Source organism: Ailuropoda melanoleuca, chromosome 16 (assembly GCF_002007445.2).
Source record: "Ailuropoda melanoleuca isolate Jingjing chromosome 16, ASM200744v2, whole genome shotgun sequence".
NCBI lineage: Eukaryota > Metazoa > Chordata > Mammalia > Carnivora > Ursidae > Ailuropoda > Ailuropoda melanoleuca.
In genome coordinates this window covers 52396949-52423613 of record NC_048233.1, presented here as the reverse complement: position 1 = coordinate 52423613, position 26665 = coordinate 52396949, and the positions used below count along the sequence as shown (strand labels likewise).

At 48.4% G+C, this 26665-nt stretch overlaps 1 protein-coding gene across 8 annotated transcripts in view; it reads right to left on the bottom strand.

Annotated features, from left to right (window-relative positions):
* NAV2 (neuron navigator 2) overlaps window positions 1-26665 on the bottom strand; it is a 385459-nt gene that overhangs the window by 115366 nt on the left and 243428 nt on the right. For all 8 annotated transcript variants that reach the window (XM_034646084.1, XM_034646086.1, XM_034646085.1 and 5 more), the window contains one exon: window positions 5801-5923. In XM_034646084.1, coding sequence (XP_034501975.1) covers window positions 5801-5923 — 123 coding nt within the window. The remainder of the gene's footprint in view (window positions 1-5800; window positions 5924-26665) is intronic.

Genomic DNA, 26665 nt, shown 5'->3' with positions numbered 1-26665 from the left:
GGCTCAATCCCAGGACCCTGAGATCGTGACCTGAGCCAAACTCAGAAGCTTAACTGACTGAGCCACCCAGGTGCCCCATCCCCCTTTCCCTCTTAATGAAAATTGTTTTGCACTATCCCCAAGATTCTAGTGCTTACATTTTTATTTTTCTTTAAGATTTATTTATTTGAGAGACACAAAGAGAGAGAGAGTGGGGGGTGGGGGGAGGAGCAAAGGGAGAGGGAGAGAAGCAGACTCCCCCCCTGAGCCCAGAGCCTGACTCCAGTCTCTACCTCAGGACCCTCAGATCATGACCTGAGCTGAAATCAAGAGTTGGATGCTTGAGGGGGCACCTGGGGCTCAGTCGGTTAAACGTCTGTCTTCAGCTCAGGTCATGATCCCAGGGTCCTGGGATCGAGCCCTGCATTGGGCTCCCTGCTAGCAGACAGCCTGGTTCTCCCTTCTCCCTCTGCCTGCCGCTCCCCCTTGTGCTCTCTCTCTCTCTCTGTATCAAATAAATAAATACGATCTTACCAAAAAAAAAAAGAGTCGGATGCCCAACCCACTGAGCCACCAGGTGCCCCGTGTGCTTGCATTTTTAGTGACTAGGGGACATTTAAAGAGAGGACACAAGGATAGGGGCCTGGAGCCAGGGAACCGGAAGAATCTCTGCATCAAGGACTCCCTAAAAAGGCAGTTACGTGAGCTGGTTAGAGCATCTGGGAGGGTCTGGGGGGCCTGGGTTTCAATTCCAGCTTGACACCTGCCAGGAGTGTATGTAACCTGCAGCACACGTACTGACCTGACCCTCTCAGGGCACCGCTGCTATGTCTATGAAACCAGGATGCTACCTCCTCTCAAAAAGGTCAGGGTTAGGAGGAAATGACATCCTATCTGTAAGGGGCTTGGCACAGTTCCTGGCATAGAGCGATCCGTCAGGAAATGGTGACTGTTTTTATTATCTTCTGGTCTGTATTAGTTGTCTATTGCTGCTGTAACAAATTATTATAAACATGGTAGCAAAAGCAACACAAATGGCCTATCAGTTCTGTGAGGCAGAAATCCAAACTGAGTCTCACGGGCTGAAAGCACGGGTGTGTGCAGGGCCTCACGCACTCTGGGGCTCTAGGGGAGCGGCGGTTCCGGTGCCTTTTCCCCTTGGCAGAGGCCACGCGGGCGCCCTCGGCTGTGGCCCCTCCCTCTGTCTTCAGAGCCAGAAGGGCAAGTGGAGTTCTTACAGCTCATGGCGCTGCCTCCTATCCCGCCCACCTCTTCTGCTCTCAAGAACCTGGTAATCACACTGGCCCACCAGGATCACCCAGGCTAATCTCTCTATCTAAATACCGGCTGATAAGCAACTGTAAGTCCTGGCCACGTGGTGTAACATTGCCACAGGTTCTGGGGATTAGGCCGTGGCCACTGTGGGGCCCTCACCCTGTCTACCAGGGGCTTGGAAGGAGGGCCAGGGAGTGGCTCCCATTTCTGCTTACTCTCACCTGCAATGCCCAGCAGGGGCTGTGTCTGGGAAACAGCTGGGTCGGGGACCTGCTACCTGGTAAGGGCTCCCACCAATTTCATCTGCAGGCTGGGGACCTCTGGCCTGGATTCAGCTCCTCTCTGCAGATCAGGCCTGACTTGGTGAATACACAGCATGCTGCCAGCAGGCCGCCTTGTTCCACACAAATCACAAAGCCCAGCGGTGCCCTGGGCTCTTGGACATCTTGTGACATTCCCGGTGAGGAGGAGGCCCGGGCTTGGCAGGCTGGTGAAATACCAGGTTGCATAGTTACATCCTCACACCGTGGGACTCTCCAATTAAGCTGAAACTGGGACAGCTCCCGGCACCAGGGTTGGGGCCCCGACCACAGGCGGTAAAGCCTGTACGGTGACTCTGAATCCTCATTTTCAACGTGCAACCTCAATACCTAAAACATTCAGAGCTTGGAGGGCAATGAAAACCCTGCAACAAGAAGGAAAAGAAACAGTTTCTTTTTCCTGCTTGGTTTCTTGGCATGACATCAGAGGGCAACTGTCATTTGGTTCAAGTCTCAGGCTGATGTTCTCCCCACACAGCATTCGCGCTGTGCTATTTTTATTACCACTTCAGTTAATAAGAGCCACTGGAGGTCAATAAATATTCTAATGGTGTAGAAGAAAGTAACCGGGTCATTCCAAAGCCGTCCTCCCGACCTAAATGTGCACAAGGGGCCTGATTTCTATCCTTGTGCCCTCAGTGACACTTGCATGACCAGGGACACCATTTAGAAGCAGCCTTGAACTGTATGTCGGTGATGTCAGGGAGGGCCCCGAGCAGTGCGGCAAGGCTGTGGAGGGACACAGAGAGCTTCTTGGGAACGGAAGCTTTCCCAGATCTGAGCTTTATGCTTTTAAAGCTCTCAGCTCTCGGGAGTTCAAGAACTTTTGATGGGTCCTGAGGGGACAGCATGCAGGAACTGGCTGAAGTTCAGCAAACCATCTGACGGTCCGCGAGGCCAGCCTCCTGGCTCCCTGGGGCCTCTCTCTTCTTCCTCCCAGGCTGGCTGCTCAGGGCCCTCAGTGCTGAATCTCTCTGCATTTGCCTGTTATCTGGGGCCAGTGACTTGGAACAAGCCACCTCCATTTGTCCCTTTTGATCCTGGCCCCTCAGCCGGCTGGCTCTAGTTTGCTGGAAGGGGCCACCGATGACACTCCAGTAAAAACTGGAGCCCAAGGGTGGCAGCCCCGAAGAGTGACAGGAGATCAAGGGCGGACTTCGCATTGTGGATTTGCTATCATTCTTTCTTCTCAGATGCCGGCTGGTGACATACAGGACTCACACACCGGCGTGGTCCCTATGTCCCAGGCTCCAAGGTACATATTCTTATCAGTTCCTTTTAATAGTGCTGGAGATACCCCAGCCACATCCTGCTGCAAACAGCCACGGTTTGTAGGTCAGCGTCCTGCGGGGCCTTCCCCTGGAAGAGCTGTAGCTGCCAAGCTGCACGGCTGAGGTTAATGATTTTCCGGTGGGCACGGTGAGGCGATCTGCCCTTCTTATGCTCCTCTTCTCCGGGCTGACATCTCACCAGGCCTCATCCTTCAGTACTTTTCCTATTTCCCTCGTAACACTCATGTAGCCTGCGGCCTGTGTGTGAACCTTAGGGACTGGGCTGTCTTTTTATAAAGAGCTTCCTGGAAATATCTCAGCTCTGGGACCTTCTTTTTTCAGCTTAAAAGGAAAGAATTCTGGAAAGGTGCTGCATTTTTTTTTTTTTTTAGGTCGGTATTTTTTTCACTTGTCGAATTTAAATAATTTAAAGAACATATTTCTCATTATAGGGACAAGAATAGGATTACCTTGTCTGCAGCCATTTGCATACTACCTTAAAAAAAAAAAACCTGCACACCATCTGTGATATTCTTCTTTGATATTTCACATTAAATTGTCTCACACCAACACTATTCTTTGCCAGAAAACAATATTTGCAAAATCTTGGGTTTGATGTCCTAATTATACATTTTTTAAATATTACAATTAAAATGTAAAAGAAATACTTCCCTATCTATTATCTAAAATTATTTCCTGTACCACTAATGTTAGCCTCCCACTTTGGGAAATTCTCATCTAGGATATAGTTTTTGGAAGAGATTTGCATGAAGAACTTCATAGCAACAAATCTACTATTTCAGCTTAACCAGAGATGAAGCATTTCTATGGTCTCCTTACAATAACTTTAGAGATGAATGAAATTTAACATATTCTAGAACAATGTAAAGTCCATCTCACTGCCTACAGGTCAAAACTTATATGAAATAGGAGATTTATAAGCATTATTAAATCCTACTTAAAAAAAAAGCCACCTGAATTCTATCTTTAAAAGCTGGTCAGTTATCCTTTCAGTCTTAAATGATCACATCTGAGCATTCCAGTCTGGAGAGAACCAGAAGACACTGTTGTCCAGTTGGTCCCATCAAAGAGGCTGAGCTGGACAACATAACAAACGCTATCCATCTTTCCAGCCCCCACCCCCAATCCTCCACTTCCAAAAGCAGGAATAAGCCCAGCTGTGATCTATAATAATTCCATTAACCCTGCAACGAAGCATTAAATTAAACTGCCTAGCACAGATTCTTCTTTTGCTACGAGGGAAAATGTACCTTGTAAAGCCTGAATTTCATGCTAATAGATTTACTAACCGGCCACATGTTTACAGGAGAATACAAATAAGCAAAATAACCAGGCAAATGGTGAAATCTCCAGTGGGGGTGTTACAACAACAGACTTTCTCCCTGATAATATTTCCTCCAAAGAGTTTAGTTATAAAGCGTTTCAGCCTTAGAAAGAGCAGTTCTCCAGGGCACCTGGGTGGCTCAGCTGCTCAAGGGTCTGTCTCTCCGTCATGATTTCAGGGTTGTTGGATCGAGCCCCGTGTTGGGCTCTGTGAGGGGCATGGAGTCTGCTTGACATTCTCTCTCTCCCTTTCCCTCTGCCCCTCCCCACACTCCCTCTCTAAATAATAAATAAATTAAAATAAATTAAAAATTAAAAAAGAGCAGTGTTAAAAAAAAAAGAGCAGTTCTTAAGTGGTTCACCTTTCTATGGAATTCTCAAACCAATACTTTTAAACAAATTAATTACAAGAAGAAAGCTGACTTGAGCTGGCACGATAGTGAAGAGCCTTTGTCATCTCTGGCATAAATCACCACCCTGGACACTGGGGGACTCTGAGAAGGGCATATTCAAGTTCATGGCAGAGCCTGGGCCAGATCCCAAGTTTCTGACAACTGATTCAGTGTTCAGACCAGCACAGCGTTCTCAGCCTTCCCAGAGAGAAGATGAAGATTCCTCTGGAGCAAATTCCATTCCTGGGGGTAACTTCAACGTGCCCTAGCTCTCTTAAGCCAGAGACCCACAGACATCACTTAGCTCTTTGTAAAAAGTACATCCAGCTAAGAGAACAGCAAGAAGCTGGGTTTGTGTTGCAAATATGCGGTTTTCTGGCACCTGAGGATTAGCACCCAGAAATGTATGGTGACTTCAAGCACACACATCTAAATTCCATGTTCTGTCTCATCGGCACACATGGGGAGAGAGGTCAAGTATGCCAGCACAATCCTTCAACGGCCACACCATTAAAGGGTATGAAATCTAGAAATACAGCACATCAGAGCGGGAAGGGATCTCAGAAATCATATAGTCCGAACCCCTTCTTTATAGATCTGTTTGTGCCAGAGTAAGGATTACCAAATAGTCCTCTATACTGCAATGTTCTCTGAAGCTCTTTTCATCTCTGATGGTGGCTGCAATGAGGACCGGTCCGGTGCTATAATGTCAGCTCCTCAGCACATGGTGTATGGACTATATCCTTCAGCCTTGTTTCCTATTGCCAGGCCACAGGAGACCCACAGTGAAGCTTCCTCAGCCAAGGCCAGGAGCGCTCCCTTGTGCACACAGGCCTTCTGTGCATACCAGAGACTGTGTCCCAAGCTACCATACCTAGAAAGCTGGCTAACAGAGGAAGTAAAGCAGATCCCTGGGGCTTGGGGCATCGACAAAGACGCAGTAGCAACCGTCGAAACAACCATCCAAACTCCCAAGCCTGAACTCCCTCTTTTCTCGCTATCAGAAGCACCACCCTAACCAGAAGCAGGACTCGAGGACCCTCTAGCAGCACTCTACTGGTTGCTGTGCCAGCTCCTGACCACAGGAACCACTTCAAAGCCTCCCAACCCCTGCATGGGTCACAGCAGTGTCCGTCTGATCTCTATATCACACCCTCACCTCTCAGGCCGCTCTGCAATGATCTCTGCATCTGGTCAGTCCCAAGTGGAGCAAACTTACCTGTCAGCATCACCAAGGCCCAGGGAGGTATTTCTTTGCAGGGTCTCCCGCACCACAGCCATCCCATCGGGGAGCCGGTTCAGGCGACGAGTGTAGAGGCCAAGTCCACCATCGGTCATGTACCTTCAACAGGAGCAGAGGATGATGCAAATATATGGTCAAGAGCAATTCATGTACAGTCTTGCTGTTCACATCCAGAAGCCCTGCATGGCCATCCCGTGCTCGAAGGGAGAACAAACTGAGGCTTTCCTGATGCTCTGTCACTAATCACAGCCCAGGGATAACTCAGCTGTTGATTCAACCCAAAGGATTTTTGCTAGCAAAAATAGAACTTGGCTTAATTAACCCAAACTCACAGGAATCTATGAAGCAGAAGGGAACTAGTGAATAACATTAACCGTCAGATGTATTCATGACATTCTTTTTAATTTGGCAATTATACAAGCAGGTGTTTTACCTAAGTAATGGGAGTGGAACTGACAATCATTAGCAAATCATAGGGAAAAAAATAGGACAGAACAGAGCAATGGAGAAAGTAGGTAAGCTTTTAAAAGAGGTGGAGGTTGCCTGGGTGGCTCAGACGGTTAAGCATCTGCCTTCGGCTTGGGTCATGATCTCCAGGCCCTGAGATCGAGTCCCATATGAGGCTCCCAGCTCAGCCGGAAGTCTGCTTCTCCCTCTCCCTCTGCCTTTTCCCCTGCTTGTGCTCTCTCTCAAATGAATAAATAAAATCTAAAAAAATAAATAAATAAAAGAGGTGGAAAGAAAAGACGGAGGACAGATCCGCCACCTTTGTTATCACGGGCAGGTTGCTTATCTGGGTCCTGGGTCTTTCATCTGAACTATGGGAATATCACAGTCTTCCTGCATCCCCAAGGCAGGGATGAGAATTAGCCAGATAAGGCATATGAAGGTGCTCTGCAATTTGCGTGAGACCACACACAGAAGACATTAGTAGGGGTGTCATTATCTTGAAGTATCTACAATGATGAATTTCACCTTGGATAGCGATGTCTTAAGAGAGTGGTCACAAAACTCTCTGAACAACACTCAGACTAATTTACTCTTCTAGATTTCTTGGTGAGTCCACAAAGCTATCTTCCGATGGAGTCAGTGTGGTCAGGGGAGGTGGTCCCCCTGGCGCTTCTTCTGTACCGACTGTCATCCGCTACCCAGACCAGTTCCTAAGCACACAGCCACCTCCAGCAGGAGGTAGTTCGGTACAAAGCAGCTTTACTTCATCTACCCTGCCTCCTTCCCAGCATCCCATAAGGGAGACTGCTTGTGCGATCACCTCCACCTTCAGAGAGGACAGGAAGGCAAGACAAAAGTTGGGCAGAGCAAGAAACCAAACTTGGTCCCTTGAATTCCCACATGGGCCCATGAGATAGACCTGCAAGGTGTCTAAAAATACAGGTGTCTCACCTCTCAAGTGAAATGACATTTATTAAGAAGACCCATGAGTGGCGGTTTTCCTGAAAAACTCAGCTGAGCTACATCACGCAGAAAGTTTCACTGCATTTAGAATTTTAGCTTTGGAGTATATGAAGGAGATCCTGGGGGTGGTCAATGCTGCATTTTCTTCTACCTCAAGTTTGGGTCCTTTCTGGGATATAGTCTTAGGAAAATGGAATTACAGGCTGCTCTGGAGGTTGCCCATGACCAGTAAGTTTGAGTTAGGGGCAGAGAAGACAGTTCTCACGGTGCATCTGGGGTGAGAAGAAGTTTCCATATGCGTCAAAAGAATTCTCCCCTAGGGCAGCTTCTAGGACACCACGTCTAAATGGAACTTCTCTGATGTCCCCTCCCACCCCTCCTTTATGACATTAAGGATCACAGGCAATGCAGTGCCAATGGGATGTAAAGTCTATTGGAGTAGTCACACCAACTGCTTGTGGTTGTGCCAACAATATGAGAACAGATTAGACTGAATTTTTCTCTCAACTGTGTCATTTGAAAAACAAAACAAAAACACTCTGCAACTATACAAAAAACCACTGCACTATACACTTTAAAAGGGTGAATTTTATGAATGGTATCTCAATAAAGCAAAAACAGAAAAGATAGGGATTACAACTATAGTTTAATAATTATTTGTGTAATTACCTTTTAGTGCTTATCTCCTACATTGTACAGTAAGTTCCTTGAGGACAGGGATTATTCTTACTCCACTGAAATTTATATCCCATGTGTCTAACACATACTAAGTGCTCATGACAAATTGTTTTTGTTGCTTGAAGACCAAAGACACAGCCATAGGATGGGGTTTAGCAAAAACTTTTTGGGAGGACACCAATTACAGGTTTGCTGTCCTCTTTTTATTTTATTTTATTTTTAAAAGATTTTATGTTTTAAGTAATCGCTACACCCAACATGGGGGGGGGGTCAAACTCACAACGCCAAGATAAAGAGTCGCGTGCTCTACCAAATGAGCCAGCCAGGTGCCCTTTCCTCTTTAAAAAAAAATTCTTTTTTTCTTTTGAAAGTTTATAATTGTTTTTAGTAGTCTCTACCCTCAGCGTGGGCTCGAACTCACAACTCTGAGATCAAGAGTTGCATGTGCCACTGACTGAGCCAGCCAGGCGCCCCACGTTTTCCTTCCTCTTAAATGTCAGCAAACATGACATCTAAGATAGATGGAAAGGCAAAGTCTGAACTGCCGATCTACCCATCCATCTGTCCATCCACCCGCTCACCCATTCAGTGTGACCCAGGGTCCAGTGGTGGGTTCCATGTACACATTCCATTGCCAGCATGAGGAGAGATAAAACCCACCTACTTCAAAATGCAGTAACTTTGCCAGAGGCTAGATTTTCTTTTCTTTTTTTAAGATTTTATTTATTTATTCTACAGAGGGACAGCCAGCGAGAGAGGGAACACAGCAGGGGGAGTGGGAGAGGAAGAAGCAGGCTCCCAGCAGAGGAGCCCGATGTGGGACTCGATCCCTGAATGCCAGGATCAAGCCCTGAGCGGAAGGATCACGCCTTGAGCCGAAGGCAGACGGTTAATGACTGCGCTACGCACGCGCCCCAAGGCTAGATTTTCTAGATCAGATGTCCTTTCAAGGAGAATTCAGGGGAAACGCTTCAAAACGCAGTCTGCTGCACCAGTAATGGAGGCAGTGAATTTTGGTTTTAACAAAGCCCACCCGGCCATAGAGACGAAAACTTTTCAACCGCGGGGATCTTGTCAAAGGACAAACATACTCATTTCAGCATTCATTTCGCCACTGGGGTTTTATTGTTGGTGAAACAACACACACAGTTGGGCAATTGCAGGCACCCAAGCGTGTCGACGACCCCCCCCCCCCCCCCCNCCCCCCCCCCCGCCCCACACACACAGCCTTTGCGTTCTGCCTCGAGAACGGTCCACAGACGATTGCTGAGACGCGCCGCAGTCCCCAACCCACTAACACCCGAGCACGGCGTGGTTCTGTCAAAAATGAAAACCCACAGCGGTGGGACTTGTCCTGGAGAGATGGGACTGGATGTGTCACCTTGGCCTATCAGCTGTGCCGGGAATTCTGATTTCGTGGGCCAAGAGGAGGGGAAAGGCAAAGATAATCAGATCCTCTGCCTTCGCAAATGCACAGAGAACTAAAGAGCCAGGGAGTTGAATACAACTAATCTGTGACCCAGCATTGCTGCAAATCTATTTCATTCACTGGGTGTGACAGTGGTGGGGGAGAGGGTTGGGGAGGGGAGGAGAGAAATGGTGAGGAAATGGGGAATTTACATCTTTTCCCAGACATTTGTGAAAACACATATCCAATAACTTTTTTTAAAAATAACATTTTTTTTTTAAGATTTTATTTATTTATTTGACAGAGAGAGAGGCAGCGAGAGAGGGAACACAAGCAGGGGGAGTGGGAGAGGGAGAAGCAGGCTTCCCGCTGAACAGGGGGTCCAATGCGGGACTCGATCCCAGGACCCTGGGATCACGCCCTGAGCCGAAGGCAGATGCTTAACGACTGAGCCACCCAGGCACCCCTTTAAATAACCTTCTTAAAAATAAATTCTGTTTCATGTCCTCTCACTAGGAGACAGCACAGCATTGGAGACAATTGTCACTACGACCAGGCTCACCCTCAAGAATCCAATGTAAAATATTTATTTCTGAATTATGACTCACTGATTCCAATAGTCTCATTTATAAAACGCTCCCTATATGTTTTTAAATAACTCTTGAAATGAAAAATAAAATTCCGGTTTGACCCAGATTTGTGTAGGAAATGGCTTCTGAATATATTAATATAGACCGCCTTCATCCAGTTGCCCCCTTAGGAAAGCATGGTTTATGGGTGAGGCAGTCACAGGAGCGTCCGTCTGAATCACCGGCCCTTGTCCGGTAGGGCTGAGAAGCCTTGTGCTCCGGACGGCTGTGGTGGCGGCAGGGGAGCCACGGCCATTCTCCACCTTTGGGAGCTTTAGCAAGGCTCACACTGGGTACAGATCAAAGGGCTGGTCTGAGGTCACAAGGAGAGGAAGCAGCAGATCCAGGGACTGGATCCTCCAGCACCAACACTGTGGGGTTCCTTCTCCTTGGGGAAATAAATAATTAGTGCTGGAACCTAATGATGTACCGATAACATCCTAATGTTTGCTTCATGGGGTCTTGACTAAGCCACCAAGCAACTCAACAATTTCCACATCATTCTCTCGAGTTCAGCAGTGATGGGTGCAGACACTCTGCCTCCACCTTCCACGGCTTCCCCGGAGGCCCCCGGATGGAGCCTGGGCTAACGAAACAAGGTGTGTGTGTGTGTGTGTGTGTGTGTGTGTGTACGGCGGGGGGCGGTGTTTTCTTTTCAAGGCTGGGTCACCCTAGGCTGGCCCACGAGCATAAGAGTTAGCAATAGGGCTCTCTTGTCAGAAAGACCTGGGTTCAAATGTCTCCTCTGCCCCTTGCCGGCTGGGGGACCTTGGGTTCATCATTATTAATAAGAGCTCATGGTTATGGAGGCTACCTGGGTACTGTGCAAAGTGCTTCCCATAAGCCATGACACTGTAACCTTCAAGGCTCTCACCAAGTGGATTATCTGTTTCTCAGACGAGGACAATAAAATTGTGGTTAGGATTGCAGCACAGGTGGGTGGCTTCAAACCCCAGCTTTGTGCCACACGTTTTGGCATAATTCCTTTGAGTTTCATTTCCTCAGCGACAAGATGAGCGAAACTACAGATTAACCTCACTGGGCTGTGGTGGGTTAAAGGCCCCGCTGGATACAAAGCCCAGGGCCTGGTGTGTGGGGGGCACTTCAAATGTATTAGCTGCTGTGACTACCAACAGCCGTGATTGCCCATATCGCAGAGCAGTGACTGTAACATCCCCCTCTCACTTTTTAATCACACAACTGGTAGGTACCAGGCTCTGTACTAGGCTGGGGTTACAGAGATGAAAAGACCTAGTCCTGCCCTGGTGAAGCTCAAAATCTACAGGAGACTCTGACATTGAACAGATAATTCCACTGCGACAGGAAGAGCGGAATTACAGACGCTGTAGGACAGGCTCAGAGCACACGATGGGAGGAGTCATAGAAGAGCTACGTAAGCTGGCCTTTGAAGGGTGCACAGGAGTTTGCCAGCCACAGGAGAAGGATCTGTCTAGGCACATGGGTATCACGTACAAAAGCAGAGAGAAATGGAGAGGATGGGAGGTAGATCACTGGGCTGGAGCATCGGGAATAGATGGGAGCCAGGCGGCACGGGGACTGGGGCTCAGTCAGGGAGCCAGGTGGGTTGAGACCTCTGACCTTGAGCCAAGGAAGCTATGAAGGTACTAAGCAAATGACTAACAGGCTCTGGCTTCTTCTTCTTTTTTTTTTTTTTTTTAAGATTTTATTTATTTGACAGAGAGAGACACAGCAAGAGAGGGAACACAAGCAGGGGGAGAGGGAGAAGCAGGCTTTCCCGCTGAGCAGGGAGCCCGATGGGGGCTCCATCCCAGGACCCTGGGATCATGACCTGAGCCGAAGGCAGACACTCAACGACTGAGCCACCCAGGCGCCCCGAGGCTCTGGCTTCTGTGTCAAAGAGAACACTGACTTTTCAAAACTTCTATCCTTCAATACTCTGGTTTGGTTGAGCATTTTCTCATCAAAAATTCCTTCTACAAACTTTTCAAAACGCACCACTTGTCTGAGTCCTGTCTGCGTCGTCTCAGACCTTTGGGGGAATGACCAGACTTGGAGGGTAGACTCACCGTCCCTCTGGCCAGGAGAGATCTGTGAACACCATATGGCTATTCTGAAGAACTTTCTAGACAAAATAGGTGCATTCTATGGAACTGGCACTAGCTACGAGAAAACTTTGGAGTCGAATAGGATCTGTTAGAACAAATGCACCAGATTTCGAATCCAACGTTTAGTCAATAGATCTCTTCTGTAAACGTAATGAGACAACAATGCGAACAAGTAAAACTGGGTCTGTGAATCACCTTCAGAAGGAGGGGAATGTGGCTCCTCGTTTCCCGAGTTCACTGTTCAGCATGGCCTGCATGAGTAACACAAACGGACTTCCACTAACTGCAAAAGAAATCACCTTCTGTCAAGGACTGGGGACGGGAAGGGGAAGAAATACAGACTGACCTGATCAGGCTCAGTGCATTTCTAATAGAGCACGGCACGAAGAGACAAAACAAAACAACAGAAACACTCAGATGCAAGACATGAAAGTACTACAAATCAGGGGGAAAAAAAAAATCAAGCCTAGATGAGTATCTTTTCTTCAAAGATGTGTCAACCTATCTACATGCTTTGGATACACTTTTGATTTAAACGTGAAGACAGCAAAGAAAATGGAATACAAGAAAAAATATATATATACACACGTACACGTACAATTCCTTGCCAATAGCAACACAACTATATAAGCATATATGTCAACACATACTTTGTTGCATACGGTTAAAGGAAAATGCTGTGGGCTGATGAAAAGTCCCTGCAGACGAGCATCTCCCTGGTGTCCAGGACCCCAACAACATATGCTTTCCCAGCACCCCTCTGCCCCCCAGCAATGCTGCACGGCCCATACTCTCTAGGTTTATTAGCATGCAAACTGAGTTTCTGGACCAACCTGTACAAGGATGCCTTTAGTTTAGGGCCTCTTAGAAGTCAGATGAATAAACTTCACTCTGGGTCACAGAAGGACAAACCGACAAGCCAGTCTAACAAAGCTGCTACAGCCTTTTACAGAAAGCTGATCTCTAGACAGAAAACTGTTTCATTTGACTTAAGGGAACAGGAGAATGCATTTGCAATGCAAAAATAGGATGGGGGAGGTGGGTTTAATTTTTCAGGGCTAATTTTAAAACTGTAGTACTAAAATTTAAGCAAAGACTTAAGGATCTACTAAGAAACATCTGGAAACCACTCTGTGTTGTCCTCAAAGTTCTTAGGCACTAAAGCCGAGGCAAATGTGGCATATTTCATGTAGCCACGGCCACCCTACTCCCACCCTCCACCCTAAATGACAACTACAGAGACACATCACTGAGTGATTCTAATACCCTCCTCATGGAATATCTTTAATAGCTTTAATATATTTTTTTATCTTTAAAAGATATACCCAATATGGGGCTCGAACTTACAACCCTGAGATCAAGAGCCGCACGCTCTGCTGACTGAGCCAGCCAGGTGCCTCTATCTTTAATATTTTAAAATCAAATAAAGATGAGCTCTAATCAAAGCACATGGTGCAGCCTCTTCTCTATTACGGGTCACCTCAAACTGCCACACAAGGATACAAAACCAACAGCCGCCTTTGGAGAAAGTCTAAGGTTTGCATGCCTTTCTCCGTTAGGGTTCCCGGTAACGACAGGACTTTAGCTCTAAGTCATTTGGACTAGACAACACAAGTAATCCAGAAGCATTTCTTTGGCTTTCATGGCTTTTGGGGAACTCCTCCAATGACTCTGCCGGCAAAGGCAGAAGGGAGATGTGGACCCAGAGAATCCAAGCCGTTTCCTACCTTTCTGCTTGCTGCAGAGTTGGGGTACGTTTTAGCACCCTTCCCCACTGTGCCGTATGCCTGCCGGCTTTTCAGGACATCACCAAGATGGTAGAGCCGTCATTTTCTCATCTCCAGCAAAATCTTCCCTTATTTCCCTCAAGCCTGAAGCAGCCACCTGAGGCCGGTACCATGAGTCACCCCCGCTCAGAGCACAGAACACGGCCATGAGCCGCCAGCTGGGAATCCCCACAGCTCAGAGGGCACTAGCCCCTGCCCTGGCTTGTCTGCATTTCACTTCCGTCGCACGGAGTCCTGGCTGTAAGGCGAGCCAGATGGCTCTGATCCTCGGTGCGGCAGGAAGTCAAGCCTGCTACAGAAGTGAACCGGGCCCCGGGGGCCTGGAGTCTGCTCTCGCAGACTAGCCACCAGAGCACGCCCCTCTGGGGAGCCCTACGAACATGTTGCTAAGCTAGTCAGACAGGAGCTCAGCTTCAGCAGGCCGTGGGGACACAGGCAGGAGCAGGAAAAGGCAGGCCTGAGTAGAGGAGGAGACAAAGGGTCCCAGGGGCCCCCTTTAAGCCTCACCAGGGGAAATGGGCACCACTGACTTTATTTCCTAAAGCTACGTGCTGCAAAGCTTCTGGAAGAGAACAGAAGGCACAGTGGGGAAGTTCTTACAACAAAACGCAACATGCACCTTGAGACCCTACCTGCCGCTCATACTAGGGGCCACGGACCAGCAGCTTCCCTGGCAATGTTTTAGAACCACAGTCTCCCAGACCTTCTGAATCAGACTCTCCCAGGTTCAGTAAGACCCCCAGGTGGTTCTAATGCACATTACAGAGTGGGAGGCACTGGTCTCGGGCAGCAGTCTCTGCAGCGAGGAACATAAGACGACCTGTGGGAGCAAAAACTAAGGCGCTTCTATTTGTATGTATTTCTTATCATGTGCCTATCGATTCCTATGTTTTGTGAAGGTTTTACACTGTATGCAATATTTCATTAATGCGGCACATGTATTTTAAAAACAAAGTGTCTAATGTAGGAGTGAGCTCTTTTTTACACAATCAAGAACAAGTTTGAGAGCACCAGCTAAAGCAGAAATTCCTAAATCTTATGTTATGGACCCCATCTCACACGTGTAAAACGTGCACCCAGTCGAGTCAGGTCAAAGCCCCCTGCCAGGCCTCATATGAGCAGTTCTTCTGAATTAGGGCAGAAGGGAATCCTGGCTGAATCAGTCCCTTTAGCACATTCTGCAAGTTTCCACATAGCAAGACTTCTGCTTGTGTTTGCTATCAGCTGACTCAGCAGTGGCACGTGGCATGGCTGTAACTCACACGTCACCCTGACTTTTAGCATATGGGCTCGATCTCACCACTGCTGTGGGCTTGAGCTTGCTCTCCCCAAACTCCTAGCAGGAGTGATTGATCAAGTGGGAAAATTCCTGCAGGGTGAGGAAACATGCTGCCAAGATCCTTGTGTCTTCTGCAAAATGCAGTGTGAATATTCACAGGTTCAACAAAATTCCATCTAGCACGAGTTTCCAGAGTATTTTGGTTTAGCTTACCTAGGGTGCTGACATATATAAACTCCACAAGCACTTTAAGGCAAAAAAATCCCTAATTTGCTAATAAAATAGATTTGATCGCACAGAGAGCCAGGGATTATAACAGTGGATTTGTCACCCCTCTTCAAATAAATACACCTATGTAAAAGTTTTGCTACGATCCCTAACGATGCTTGTTTAAAACGGGAGTTGGCAGGGCATCTTTCTGAAGAGAGGCTGTACGCTTTGGAATTCTGACGGTCCCCTGTGTCTGGAGTCTGGCCTGGCCTGAGTTATCTTTATTGTGGTTCAACTGTCAGTATGGGATTGTAGCAAGGATTTCTAGCACTAGCAGGAAGCTTTTTGTCCACCTACTGAAAGATGAAACACACTCTCACACACAGGAGACGGTCCTCTAGACAAAGCCCCTTTAAGCTCTTTCTTGGAACAAAACAGATGGTGAGAGGAGACCGACTTATATCCGGGAATTCTCCAACCTTAAAATACACCTGAATCATCTGGGGATCCGAAGACAATGCAGATTCCAAGGCCCCAGCTTGACAGATGCAGGATGTCATTTGTGGGACCCAAACCTTACATTTTTAAATAGACTTTTTTTTTAAAGAGCATTTTGTGGTTTACAGAGAACTTGCACAGAAAGAGTTCCCACAAACCCGCTCTCCTCTGCCACCACTGTCCCTATTATTAACACTTTACATTAGTGTGGTCCACTTGTTACAACCGATACATCAATACTGATATATTATTATTAACCAAACTCCAGAGTTCATGTTAGGGTCCACTATGTGTTGTATAACTCTATAGGCTTTGACATATATCATGCATCCTCTGTTTTGGTATCATACAGAATAGTGTTACTGCCCCCCAAATGCCCCATGGTCCCCCTATTCATCCCTTCCCCCAACCTGCATTTTTTTAATAATAATTTTTTATTATGTTATGTTAGTCACCATACAGTACATCCTTAGTTTTTGATGTAATGTTCCATGATTCATCGTTTGCGTATAACACCCAGTGCTCCATGCAATACATGCCCTCCTTAATACCCATCACCCGGCCGGTGATTGGGATAGGCCAACCTGCATTTTTAACAGATATGTAAGTAATTCTCCTGCAGGTAGTCAGGGTCAGCCTATGAGAAATGCTGCCTTAAATCTTGAGGCTTAGATAGAGGAACTGTGAGCAAGATGGGCCTCAGTTTCCCTAAGAGTTAAAGAGTCACCGCAATGTGACTACAGTATACTTGTAATTTAAATTTCAAATCCTCCTAATAACTAGTCTTGACCCTCAATGTTAAGGGGACAGTGTCCATGTTAACAGTACCTGATCCCTGGTGGCCGTTCCAGCTCAGATCAAAACTTGGTTAAGAGTTGTTAGAACTCCAAGCCTCCACTAAAGTACCAGTGAACTCATGGCCTTGGACTTACAGGCCTGCAGAACTGAGAACTGCGTACCTGTGGAAGGCTGGGCTGGGAGGGGGGACGAGGATGGCGCCAGGCACGCTGAATACAGAGACTCACGGGCAGTATGCCGAGGGCTCAGTGGCGGTGCCACAACTCCGTGCCCCGACTCCGGAAAAGCCCTCCTGCTTTGCCTAAAGAATCCTTCCTCCCAGGCATGCCTGCAAATCCTCTGGACGCTGCTACATCTTATCATTCTTGTGATTTCTTTTTTCTTTTTTAAAGATTTATTTATTTGGAAGAAAGAGCGCGTGTGTGCGCTCCAGCAGGGGAGGGGCAGAGGGAGAGAATCTCAAGCAGGCTCCCAGGTGAACACGGAGCCCAACATGGGGCTCGATCTCATGACCCTGAGATCACGACCTGAGCCGAAATCAAGAGTCTGACCCTTTACTGACTGAGCCACCCAGGCGCCCCATCATTCTCGTGATTTCTGATATGACTCCCCAACCCCGAAGGGCTCTACAACACAAGTTCACTTTTCACATTAGGTCAGAGGAATTCTGTTGGCATTCGGGGTTGTGTGATCCCTTGTGAAGATGACTAGAACCTCAGGGCGGAATCAGACTAACAGTGTCTCTCTTCTGGTTCCACGAGATAGCCCCAGGTCATAACCACAGTCATTACCAGACCAGGAGAGGCCAGCTGGCGCTTTGATTCAGGTCCGTGCAAGTTTTGCCCTGTCTTATCCAGACCGCAGCTGAAAGCAATGTCAAGGTGCCCTGAGAATAGGTGGAGGAAGAACGTAACTGACTTGTCAGTGGGAGACAGAACCCTTCTGCAGATGGAGGCATGAATGAAGCAGGCCTGGGGAACGGCACCCAACGCCTGCCAACAGCTTGGTTTCCGGCAGCACCCAGGGGCCACGGGAAGTACTGCACTCGAGTCCTCTGCAGACTGCGGCTCTAGAGCTGGCTCCCATTTCCAGGTGTCATGTGTAAGACACATTTATGCAGCCCCACTGTGAGGCAGGCAATGGCCTGGCTGCGAGGGAGAGGAGATCAGACATAGTCCCTGGCCCTGAGGGGCTGAGTGCAGACATGCAGATCAGCAAAGGCCAGAGCAGCGAGAGGGCCTGAAAAGGCTTCTTAGGGCAAGAACTATGCAAGGATGAGAAGGGGTGTGCACGGCAGCCTGGAGTAGGGGCAAGGAAATTAGATCGTTCATAGAGTATACATGTGCGAACGCAAAGGATCGAAAAATGTACAACGAATCTGTTGTGTGGCCCTAGAGGCTGAAGTTCTACCAGGTAACATTTCCATTAAAAAAATCATTATTCTGGGGGCACCTGGGTGGCTCAGTTGGTTCAGCATCTGACTATTGATTTCGGCTCAGGTCATGATCTCAGGGTTGTGAGATCAAGCCCTGTGTTGGGCTCCACACTGAGTGTGGAGCCCGCTTCAGATTTTCTCTCTCCCTCTGCCCCTCCCCCCTCTTCCCTCCCCGCCCCCCAAAAAAGAAATCATTATTCTGGGCACTCATTCTAGATGGGATTCCAATTCAAATATATTCCAATTCAAAGAAACAGATCCTCAGGGCCTCTGGCCTCTGGCCTTCAAAGGTAGGGATTAAGCCAAAACTGGGTGACCGCAGGATGCTCAAATTACCTGCCACTAAATCCAGCAAAACCGGGAGACACAACAGCTGACACACAGATGCCTGGCCCCATTCACTTTTCCCTGTGCTCGTGGGCACTGGGTCACCTTCAGACGTTGCACCCAGGCAGCCGGGATTGCTGCTCTCTGCGGGAGCGGGCCTGTCTCGGGGGCAGGCGGGAGTTGGAAAGTCCATATCTCATGTTACAGATTTACCATTTGACACAAACAAATAAAAACACCCACTGTCACTGATTTTTGTAATCTATTCTATAAAGTTTGACAAAATCCTGGTTGGGAGGTGCCTGAGTGGCTGAGTTGGTCAAGCATCTGACTCTCAGTTTCGGCTCAGGTCATGATCTCAGGATTGTGAAATCGAGCTCCATGTGCTCCAGCTTCTCACCCACCAAGTTCAATAAAGGTAAGGTCATTGTTGCTGTTATTATTATTTTAGGACCAGTATTTTTGCTTCAATATCCCTAGTCCCTAGAACTGTGCCCAGAACTCTTGAGATAGGCACCTAAAAATGTTTTTGGTGGACTGAATGAAAGAAAAAACAACTACCAAGAATGTGATTGCTTTTATGTGTAATGTGTTAAGCATTTGGGAATAGAAAGGAAAATAAAACCTCCTTGCATCTGTTTAGAGATAAGCCAGACACTAGTAATAGTGGGCTATGGAACACAAGGCACCAAGGAGGACTCCCGGGAAGATGGGGGTCTTCCAGGCAGAGGCGGCGAGGAAGATAATGCACGGAGGGAGGAATCATAGGTCCCATGCAAGGGACAGTAGGGCTTGAGCAGAGTCCCCCATGGAGGGAACACTGTCAGGGCCACACTGGGTGGTGTCTCGGATCCAAGCTGACTGCAGTCTCGTCGCCCATGGCTAAATTCCCCACCGTCCATGATTTTTAAAAAGGGAGCAAAAAACAAAACCAGTAGAACAGGGAGTTCAGTGTGAAAGGCAAAACCGTGCTTCCCCCTAGAATTTTGACATGTATGGGCCTGGATGGTGCCACAGGCATGCACGTTCATAGGAGGGACAGGTGCAGCACACACAAGCAAGACTCCCCGTGTAGGGAGGTGGCTGCCAGAGCCCCGCAGGTCATGCGGCCGTGCCACGCCAGAAGCCAAGTGGCCAACGGGCCAGTCTGCAGACAGAGAGCAGCCCGGGGTGGGGTGAACTGGGGGTGGAAGGGGCACCCTACCAGCAGCTGAAGCACTCCGGTGGGAAGGGCAGGCTAAGAGGGAGCCGCGACCTCCAGAGTAGGAATCGAGCAGAAGCTGTTGGCTGCAGGATGCTCAGGTTACTTTCTGTCCGTGCGGCAGGAACCGCGGGAGGAAGAGCTGCCCGCTGCCATGAAGACAAAAGAGCAGGGCCTTGACTTCTCGCTCTTCAACTAGTTCCGAGGTTGCCACTTTCACAAGAATGGGACCTGGATCAGCTGAAGTATTTCCTCCAATGTGCAGGGGCAAAGCCCGATTCCCAAACCCTGCCGCCTAGCTAGGTGAGCGTATCCAGCATTATAACATTCGTTCGCTTTCAAAACCTACCATTTCCCTTAGACCAACTACAGATAGCAACATTCACTAACACCTTGGCCGGGGTGCACACCAGGGCTTACCATGACTCTCAATAGCCACAGTCCAGTCCACCTCCAAAGCCCTACATCACCCAGACCAGAGCCTGGGGCAGGCGCAGGGGGCGTGCGCGATCTCTGTGTTTATTAGGAGGGGATGTGGGGGAGAAAATGTGCAGAAGAAACAACTTCGGTACTATGACCCCGAGGCTGGCGTGTGGAAACCTGGCTCGCCGAAGAGACCTCTTCCCCCGCAAGCCAAGGCCCAGCTGTTCTCCATCTGTAACAGACCCTCAGTTTCACCTATGGGAACCTGGGCACCCTGGGTCTTACTCCTGGAAGAACTCCGAAAGGTCTTCCCTCTCAGCTTCTCACCTCATGCCCGAATCCCTTCTCCAACACGTGGACACAGTTTTCCACATCCTGTTTGATTATTCGCAGGAACAGGAGCCTCGCGCCTTTGCAAAAGGGCCCACCCATTCTTTTGCAGGTCTCATTTCCAGCATATTTTTTTTTCTAACACGGATGAATGGTCATCTTGGTGTGTAGGGAATGAAATAAGTCCAACTTCCACCTACAGTTCGAGTTTGGACCTCAGGAACCTACTGCTTGTCTAAGTATTTCCCATGCCGAGAATATCTCGTTTCTACAAACATTTCTATTATGTTTTGGGTTTTGAACCCTCAGCTTTCTTGGTTACTTTTCCCTAAATAAACCTCTGCCTGATTCGGAACCCCTTAAAACCTGCCACGGAGAACAAAGCAGGCACTGTCTACTAGCGGCTACTCTGTTGGTTCCCACATTACTATTCTATTAATCCAACTGAAGGTTAGGATTATACAGAGCTCTCTAACACCTAGAAAAATCTTGGGGGTCTCAGAGCCTAAAGCCCAGCAGGTGGCAGCACCAAAGGGAAGAGGTTTGGATCTCAAAGGCGGAGTGCTCAAGCTTCCCCAAACTGGCTGCACCCTTTAGCAGCTAAACGGCCTTGGACAGGTGACTTCTCTCATTTCCACTGGGGAAACCTAGCTTGCCGAAGGGTGAACTCGCACTGACTTCTCTCAGTTTGCACATCCATAAAATGGGGATAATAACATGTTACAGGCCCTCTAGGAGTTCTCCAAGATTCAAAGAAATAATACCTGAAAAAGCACTCCAGGAACACTGGCTCCCATTAGTACTATGAGTAATTACTATTACTGCTAATAGCAGTACTGCTATTATCACCTCCTTCCTTTCTCCCTTCACACCACCCCCATCACTAAGCATATACAGCAGGTCTGGAAGAAGAAGTTAAGAAATGTGGGAACAAAAGACAATCCCTCTGCTCAAGATATCCTGGTCTAGGAAACAGTTGTACAAACAAAGCAAAGGAACTGAGAGGAAGGTACTACCTTCCTGGGAGGTATTACCAGGTGCTCGGGGGGCCAGGGAAGGCCACCTAGCTTCAGCAGATCCTTAAAGGACTATGGCGGGTGGGTGGGAATGGAGGTGGAGGAATCTCAAGAGAGAATAGATACATGCAAAGGCACAAAGGTACAAGAGCATGGTGCCCACATCAAGGAAAATGCCAGAGGTCTATAGTCAGGACTAGCATGCAAGTTAGGGAGAGGGACGGACAGTGAGGGGAAGGAGGAGATGATGGGAAATGAGCCTGGGCAAATGGATCATGCATCAGCTACCCAAATATAAAGGAGGTCCTACTATGTGCCATGCCCTGTGCTACGCACAAGAGATACGTAGTAAAACAGACAAGGTCTGTGCCTTGCAAGGTTTACAGCCTAGTGTGGGGATCATGGAGGGCCTTATATGCCATGCTAGGCAATAGAGGTAAGAAGAGGCAGACCATACCTTCCAGAGATGACCATAGCAACATCTCCCATCCCACAGGCTCTTCTTCAAGGTGACCTTGCCACCTTCCCACTGAGAGACGACATCTATGTTCCCTTCCCTCCTCTTGCATCTGGAGGGCTAGGACTGCTTTGGCCAATACAGTATGGTGGAAGCGACTCCCAAGGGTCGTGCATAAAAGGGGATGGCCTTGGCTTGGCTTCACTGTTAACACTTACCCTTGGAGCCCTAAGCATCCAGGTCAAAAGTCTGCCAATCATGTTGTGAGGACACTAAGCCACACTGGAGAGCCCATGTTCGTCCTAACCTTCAAGTCATCCCAGCCCAAATGTCAGATGTGTGAGTGAACAAGCTTTGGGATGGCACGGATCTCCACTATCAAACTGGCTCCAGCCCTGGAAGCCTCCCAGCTGAGGCTCCAAACATGGCGGAGCAGAGACAAGCCACCTCCACTGGACCTTGCCCCAATCCCTGAAGCAAAGACTCCATGAGCATAATAAAATAGTAGATTCAAGCAGCTAGATTGTGGAGGCATTTGTCTTATAGCAACAGAAACTAACCCACCGGGACACCTGGGTGGCTCAGTTTAGCATCTGCCTTCAGCTCAGGTCGTGATCCCAGGGTCCTACAATCAAGTCCTGCATTGGGCTCCTTGCTCAGTGGGGAGCCTGTTTCTCTCCCTCTGCCTGACACTCCCCCTGCTTGTGCTCCCTCTCTCTCTCTCTCTGAGAAAGAAATAAAAAAATCTTAAAAAAGAAAAGAAAAGAAAAGAAATTAGCCCACTGAGTCTCCCCAGCAGGCATGTGGAGCCATTGAGGAGTTCTACGCAGGTGGCAATGTTGTCAGACACGTGCCCTAGAAAGATTTTTCCCACTCAAGTGTAGCATGGATTTGTTGGATGGGCCTTGAAGTCAGAGGTAAGGAAAGCGACGAAGGGATGCGTGGGGAGAAGCAGGAGCTGGGAGGCAGAGAGAACAGTGGCATGAGATGCTGTAGAGAGAAGCCACCACGCTCAGCCACTGGGCTTCCAGCAACGAGGAACTGAAGAGCCTGAGATTCCTTCTGGGTTCCGGCTGTTGCAGGCAATGGATGTGGAAACATGGGAGGAGAAACAGGGTCAGGGGAAGAAGAGGAGTTAGATTTCCGACACATTTACGTGGCTCCAGTGAAAAGCCTGGAACACCTGACTGCCTTCCTGCTCCCAGTCGGACTGTGTGCCTCTGAGTCTGGACTTCCGAATTCACCAGCTCGGTGACCTTGGGCTTGTTACTGATGCCCTTTAAGGCCCCACTTCCTCCTCAGGGGGATGGGAAGAAGAGCACATGGACTACCGCGAAGGTGACATGAGACGATGCATAGAAAGTGCTGCACGCTGCCTGGCATTCAGAAATTCTCCCTGAGTGGTAGCTGCTCTTGTTATCACGATTATTTTTTTTTGAAGACTTTATTGACTTGAGCGAGAAACTGAGTGTGAGCATGAGCAAGGGGAGAGGGAGAGGGAGAAGCAGGTTCCCCACTGAGCAGAGAGCCCAATGCAGGGCTCGATCCCAGGACCCGGGATCATGACCTGAGCTGAAGGCAGACGCTTCACCGACTGAGCCACCCAGGCGCCCCACAATGATCATGATTATTAATTATTATGCATACTGGGTCAGAGGCTAGACAGGCTCTTTGTACCCAGAGGGCCCGGCTGCAGGGAAGTGAGTGAAAGTTGTTCCCAGGGAACCTCACACACATCTCTGGCGAATGGTTTATTCAACCGTAAAGTCTGTGTCAGCTTCTAAAATAGCTACACAGCCTGCAAAGGAGGAAAGCCAGTGTGTGAGCTGTCCCCCAGCTTCATCTCCCTTCCTCTCTCCCAACTCAATGGTTGAGTGCTTTTAATTAACAACTCCTACAGAGTAAGGCAAAAGTCCCTCGATTAATAAAGCTCTACCTTGCTGTGCGTGGTTCTGAGGTCTCCGGGTGGCAAGGAGTTTGTAATTGTGTGTTTTGTTTGGGTTTGCAGTGGGTGGGGGGCCACAGGAGGAGAATTTCCTTGGACGAATTTGGGTATCACACTGACAAAGGCTGGAAAGGGTAGGTGAGTGAAATGCCCACATGCGTGAGCTCTAACAGTAGGAAACCATAGAGTGGCGAGGTGCTTCAGGAGATCACTGTGCAAAACGGACTCCAGCTCTGAACCTTCCTGCCTCTGACCACCTCCTCAGTTCTTCCTTTCCAATGCACAGAATCAGTGTTGCCCCCATTCACTTTCTGCACAGGCACCTGGGGAATGTTGACACAAGTGTTTCCAATGCTTCCGTAGGGGCCTGTGACATTGACTGGAAATGAAACACGTAATAATGCTTTGGAGGCAAAGAAAGGTATCTGCCTTCGCCCCTGCCCCAGCCAGCTCCATGGTTCTTGCTGGAGCATCTGCCAGCATCTGCAAGTTTCCATGCCACCCAGCACCCTGAGCCTGACCCCCCTGAACCCCATCTTCCATCTCTCTCTCTCTCGCTCCCTGATGTGGCACAGGGCGGGTGTCGGAGCTTCCAATGCCCCGAGGGTGCCCACGGTTCTTTTTTGGTCTTGCTTTCCGTCTGTTCAGAGCGTGGCATCTAGCGACACTGAAAAGCCATACTGCAGAGTTCTTGGGACATAGGCTTTGAATTCACTCCGATCAAATACCTAGTTCCAGTAGTGACTACCCATGTGAGCAGTTCAAGACACTTAGCCTCTCTGGGTTTGGTCTCCCTCACTGTAGAAAGAGGATGAAAAACAGCCTCTCTCCCAAAGCACTGATGTGAAGAACAAGTGAGACAAGGCATGGAAAGAGCTCAACACAGTACCCAGCACATAAAAGAGCCGCAAATGCAGTGTAGCTTTTATGAATTTCTGTTCCACCGCTGCAGGGCTGGCAAATAGACACGTGTTAGTGGGCACCGTGAGGCCATTTCTCTGGCCTGCCCCCTTCTCTGCAGAGCCAACACCACATTGTTTCTGTCCCATGTTTCCGACAACTTGAGCTGACTTTACCCTTTAAACTTTACTGCTCAAGTATGTGAGATTTCTCATTTCAAAACAGACGACTGGGCAGTTCCAAGCTCCAAGCTCTGGGAATTGGGACCTGGACCATGTGACGCAGCAGAGAACCACAGACGCCCTTCTCCCACTTGTCCCAAGATCGGGAAGTGAATGCGGGCTTGATTTATAGCTGGAAGACTCTGGAGACAGACTTGAGCCTCTCCTTAGACTTGAAATCTTGTTTCACTCAAAAACGATCAGCCCTCCAGAAGTGTCCATGCCAGGGCATCGGTCTCACCCCACAGTAATTGCAGGATTAAGAGAAAAGATCAAACCCTCCATTTCTCAGGGAGATTTCTTATCAGGACCCTGGGGATTCTAGAAGGGATGCACTCATTCTCCCAAGGCGTGCACACACCCTTGATTTGTGGTCATATCCAAGGCAGGATGCATTAGCCTCAAGTCCTCACAGGTGTTTTTATAAGCTGACATGTTGCTCTTTGTCTCTGGGCCACAGGTAGCTGCCTCCTGCCCCAGATGACTCACTCCCACTGATCCTACAAGGCCTGCTTGTACACTGTGGTTAATTTATACATCAACCTGCCTGGACCATGATATCAGATATTGGGGCAAACGCTAGATGAGACGTTGCTGTGAAGGTACTTCTTAGGGGAGGATGAACATGGAAACCAGGAGACTTCCAATAAAGCAGATTACCCTCCATAATGGCGGCATGCCTCATCCAAGCAGTTGAAAAAAGAGATATAAAGGCTGATAGTCCTCAAGGAGGAGGAATTTCTTCCTCCAGGCTACCTTTGGCCTTGAACTGCCACATCGACTTTTGTTCTGGAGAACACGAATACACGAATACACGGATCAACTCTGACACAGCGAGCAGACATGTGACCACTGCACTCAAGGGTAAGAAACGGCAGGAGATCATCTTAGTGAATATTCTCAGTAGGGAAAAAAAACGAGTAAGGTGAATAAATGCAGGTAGTCTGAGAAGGGTAAAGGGAACTCCCCTTCTGTGTGTCAAATACTTGACACACATACACACATAGACACACACACACACACTCTCTCTCTCTTTCCCACCACACACCTAAAAAGTAGGCTACTAAAGATGGGAAGAAGCTCAGAAAAGGAAGCAACCTCCCCGAGGTCACACAGCTGGCAAGCAAAGAGTATGAAGTCAGGTCCTCTGAGTCCAAAGTCCGAAGTGTCTTCCAAATCTTACCAAGGCCCCAGAGCAGCAGGGTGAGAGGATCGTGAATTCCCAAGAAAATGTCAGTTTCTTATCTTGATCTGAGTAAAGGCACATATGCCCCCCCAACTTTTTTTTTTTCTGAGTCTTTCAACATGGGCTTACTGTCTCAGGGCCAAAATACTCCCAAGCTCTCATCCAAATGTTTCTTTTCATATTCACCTCAACTCGAACTTCGTCTTCTCCAACCCCACCATCATAAATCTATTGAGCCACTCCGTAGCTGCTGACCCTTGAAAACAAACTGGGAAGGGTATTTTCAGTGATCTATATGCTTTAAGATAAAAATAAACATGGACTGTGTTTTCTAGATGAGAGCTACACAAAAGCCTAACAGGAACACGAGGGGACCTTTGGGTCTCTCTGTGACTCCTGGCTGCTCTCCATTCAAGGTACATGGGAGGCCTGCAGACCAGTGCATGTCGGCAAGGGGGGGGCGTCCTGAAGGATGCAGGACCGAATATTCAACTATAGCAAAGCAACAAAGACGCCAAAGTCACACTGAAATTCCAGCACACCAAGGGAGAGAAACAACAAGATATTAGGCCATTTTTCCATCTCCTCCATGGGCTTAAAGCAATTAAGTAAC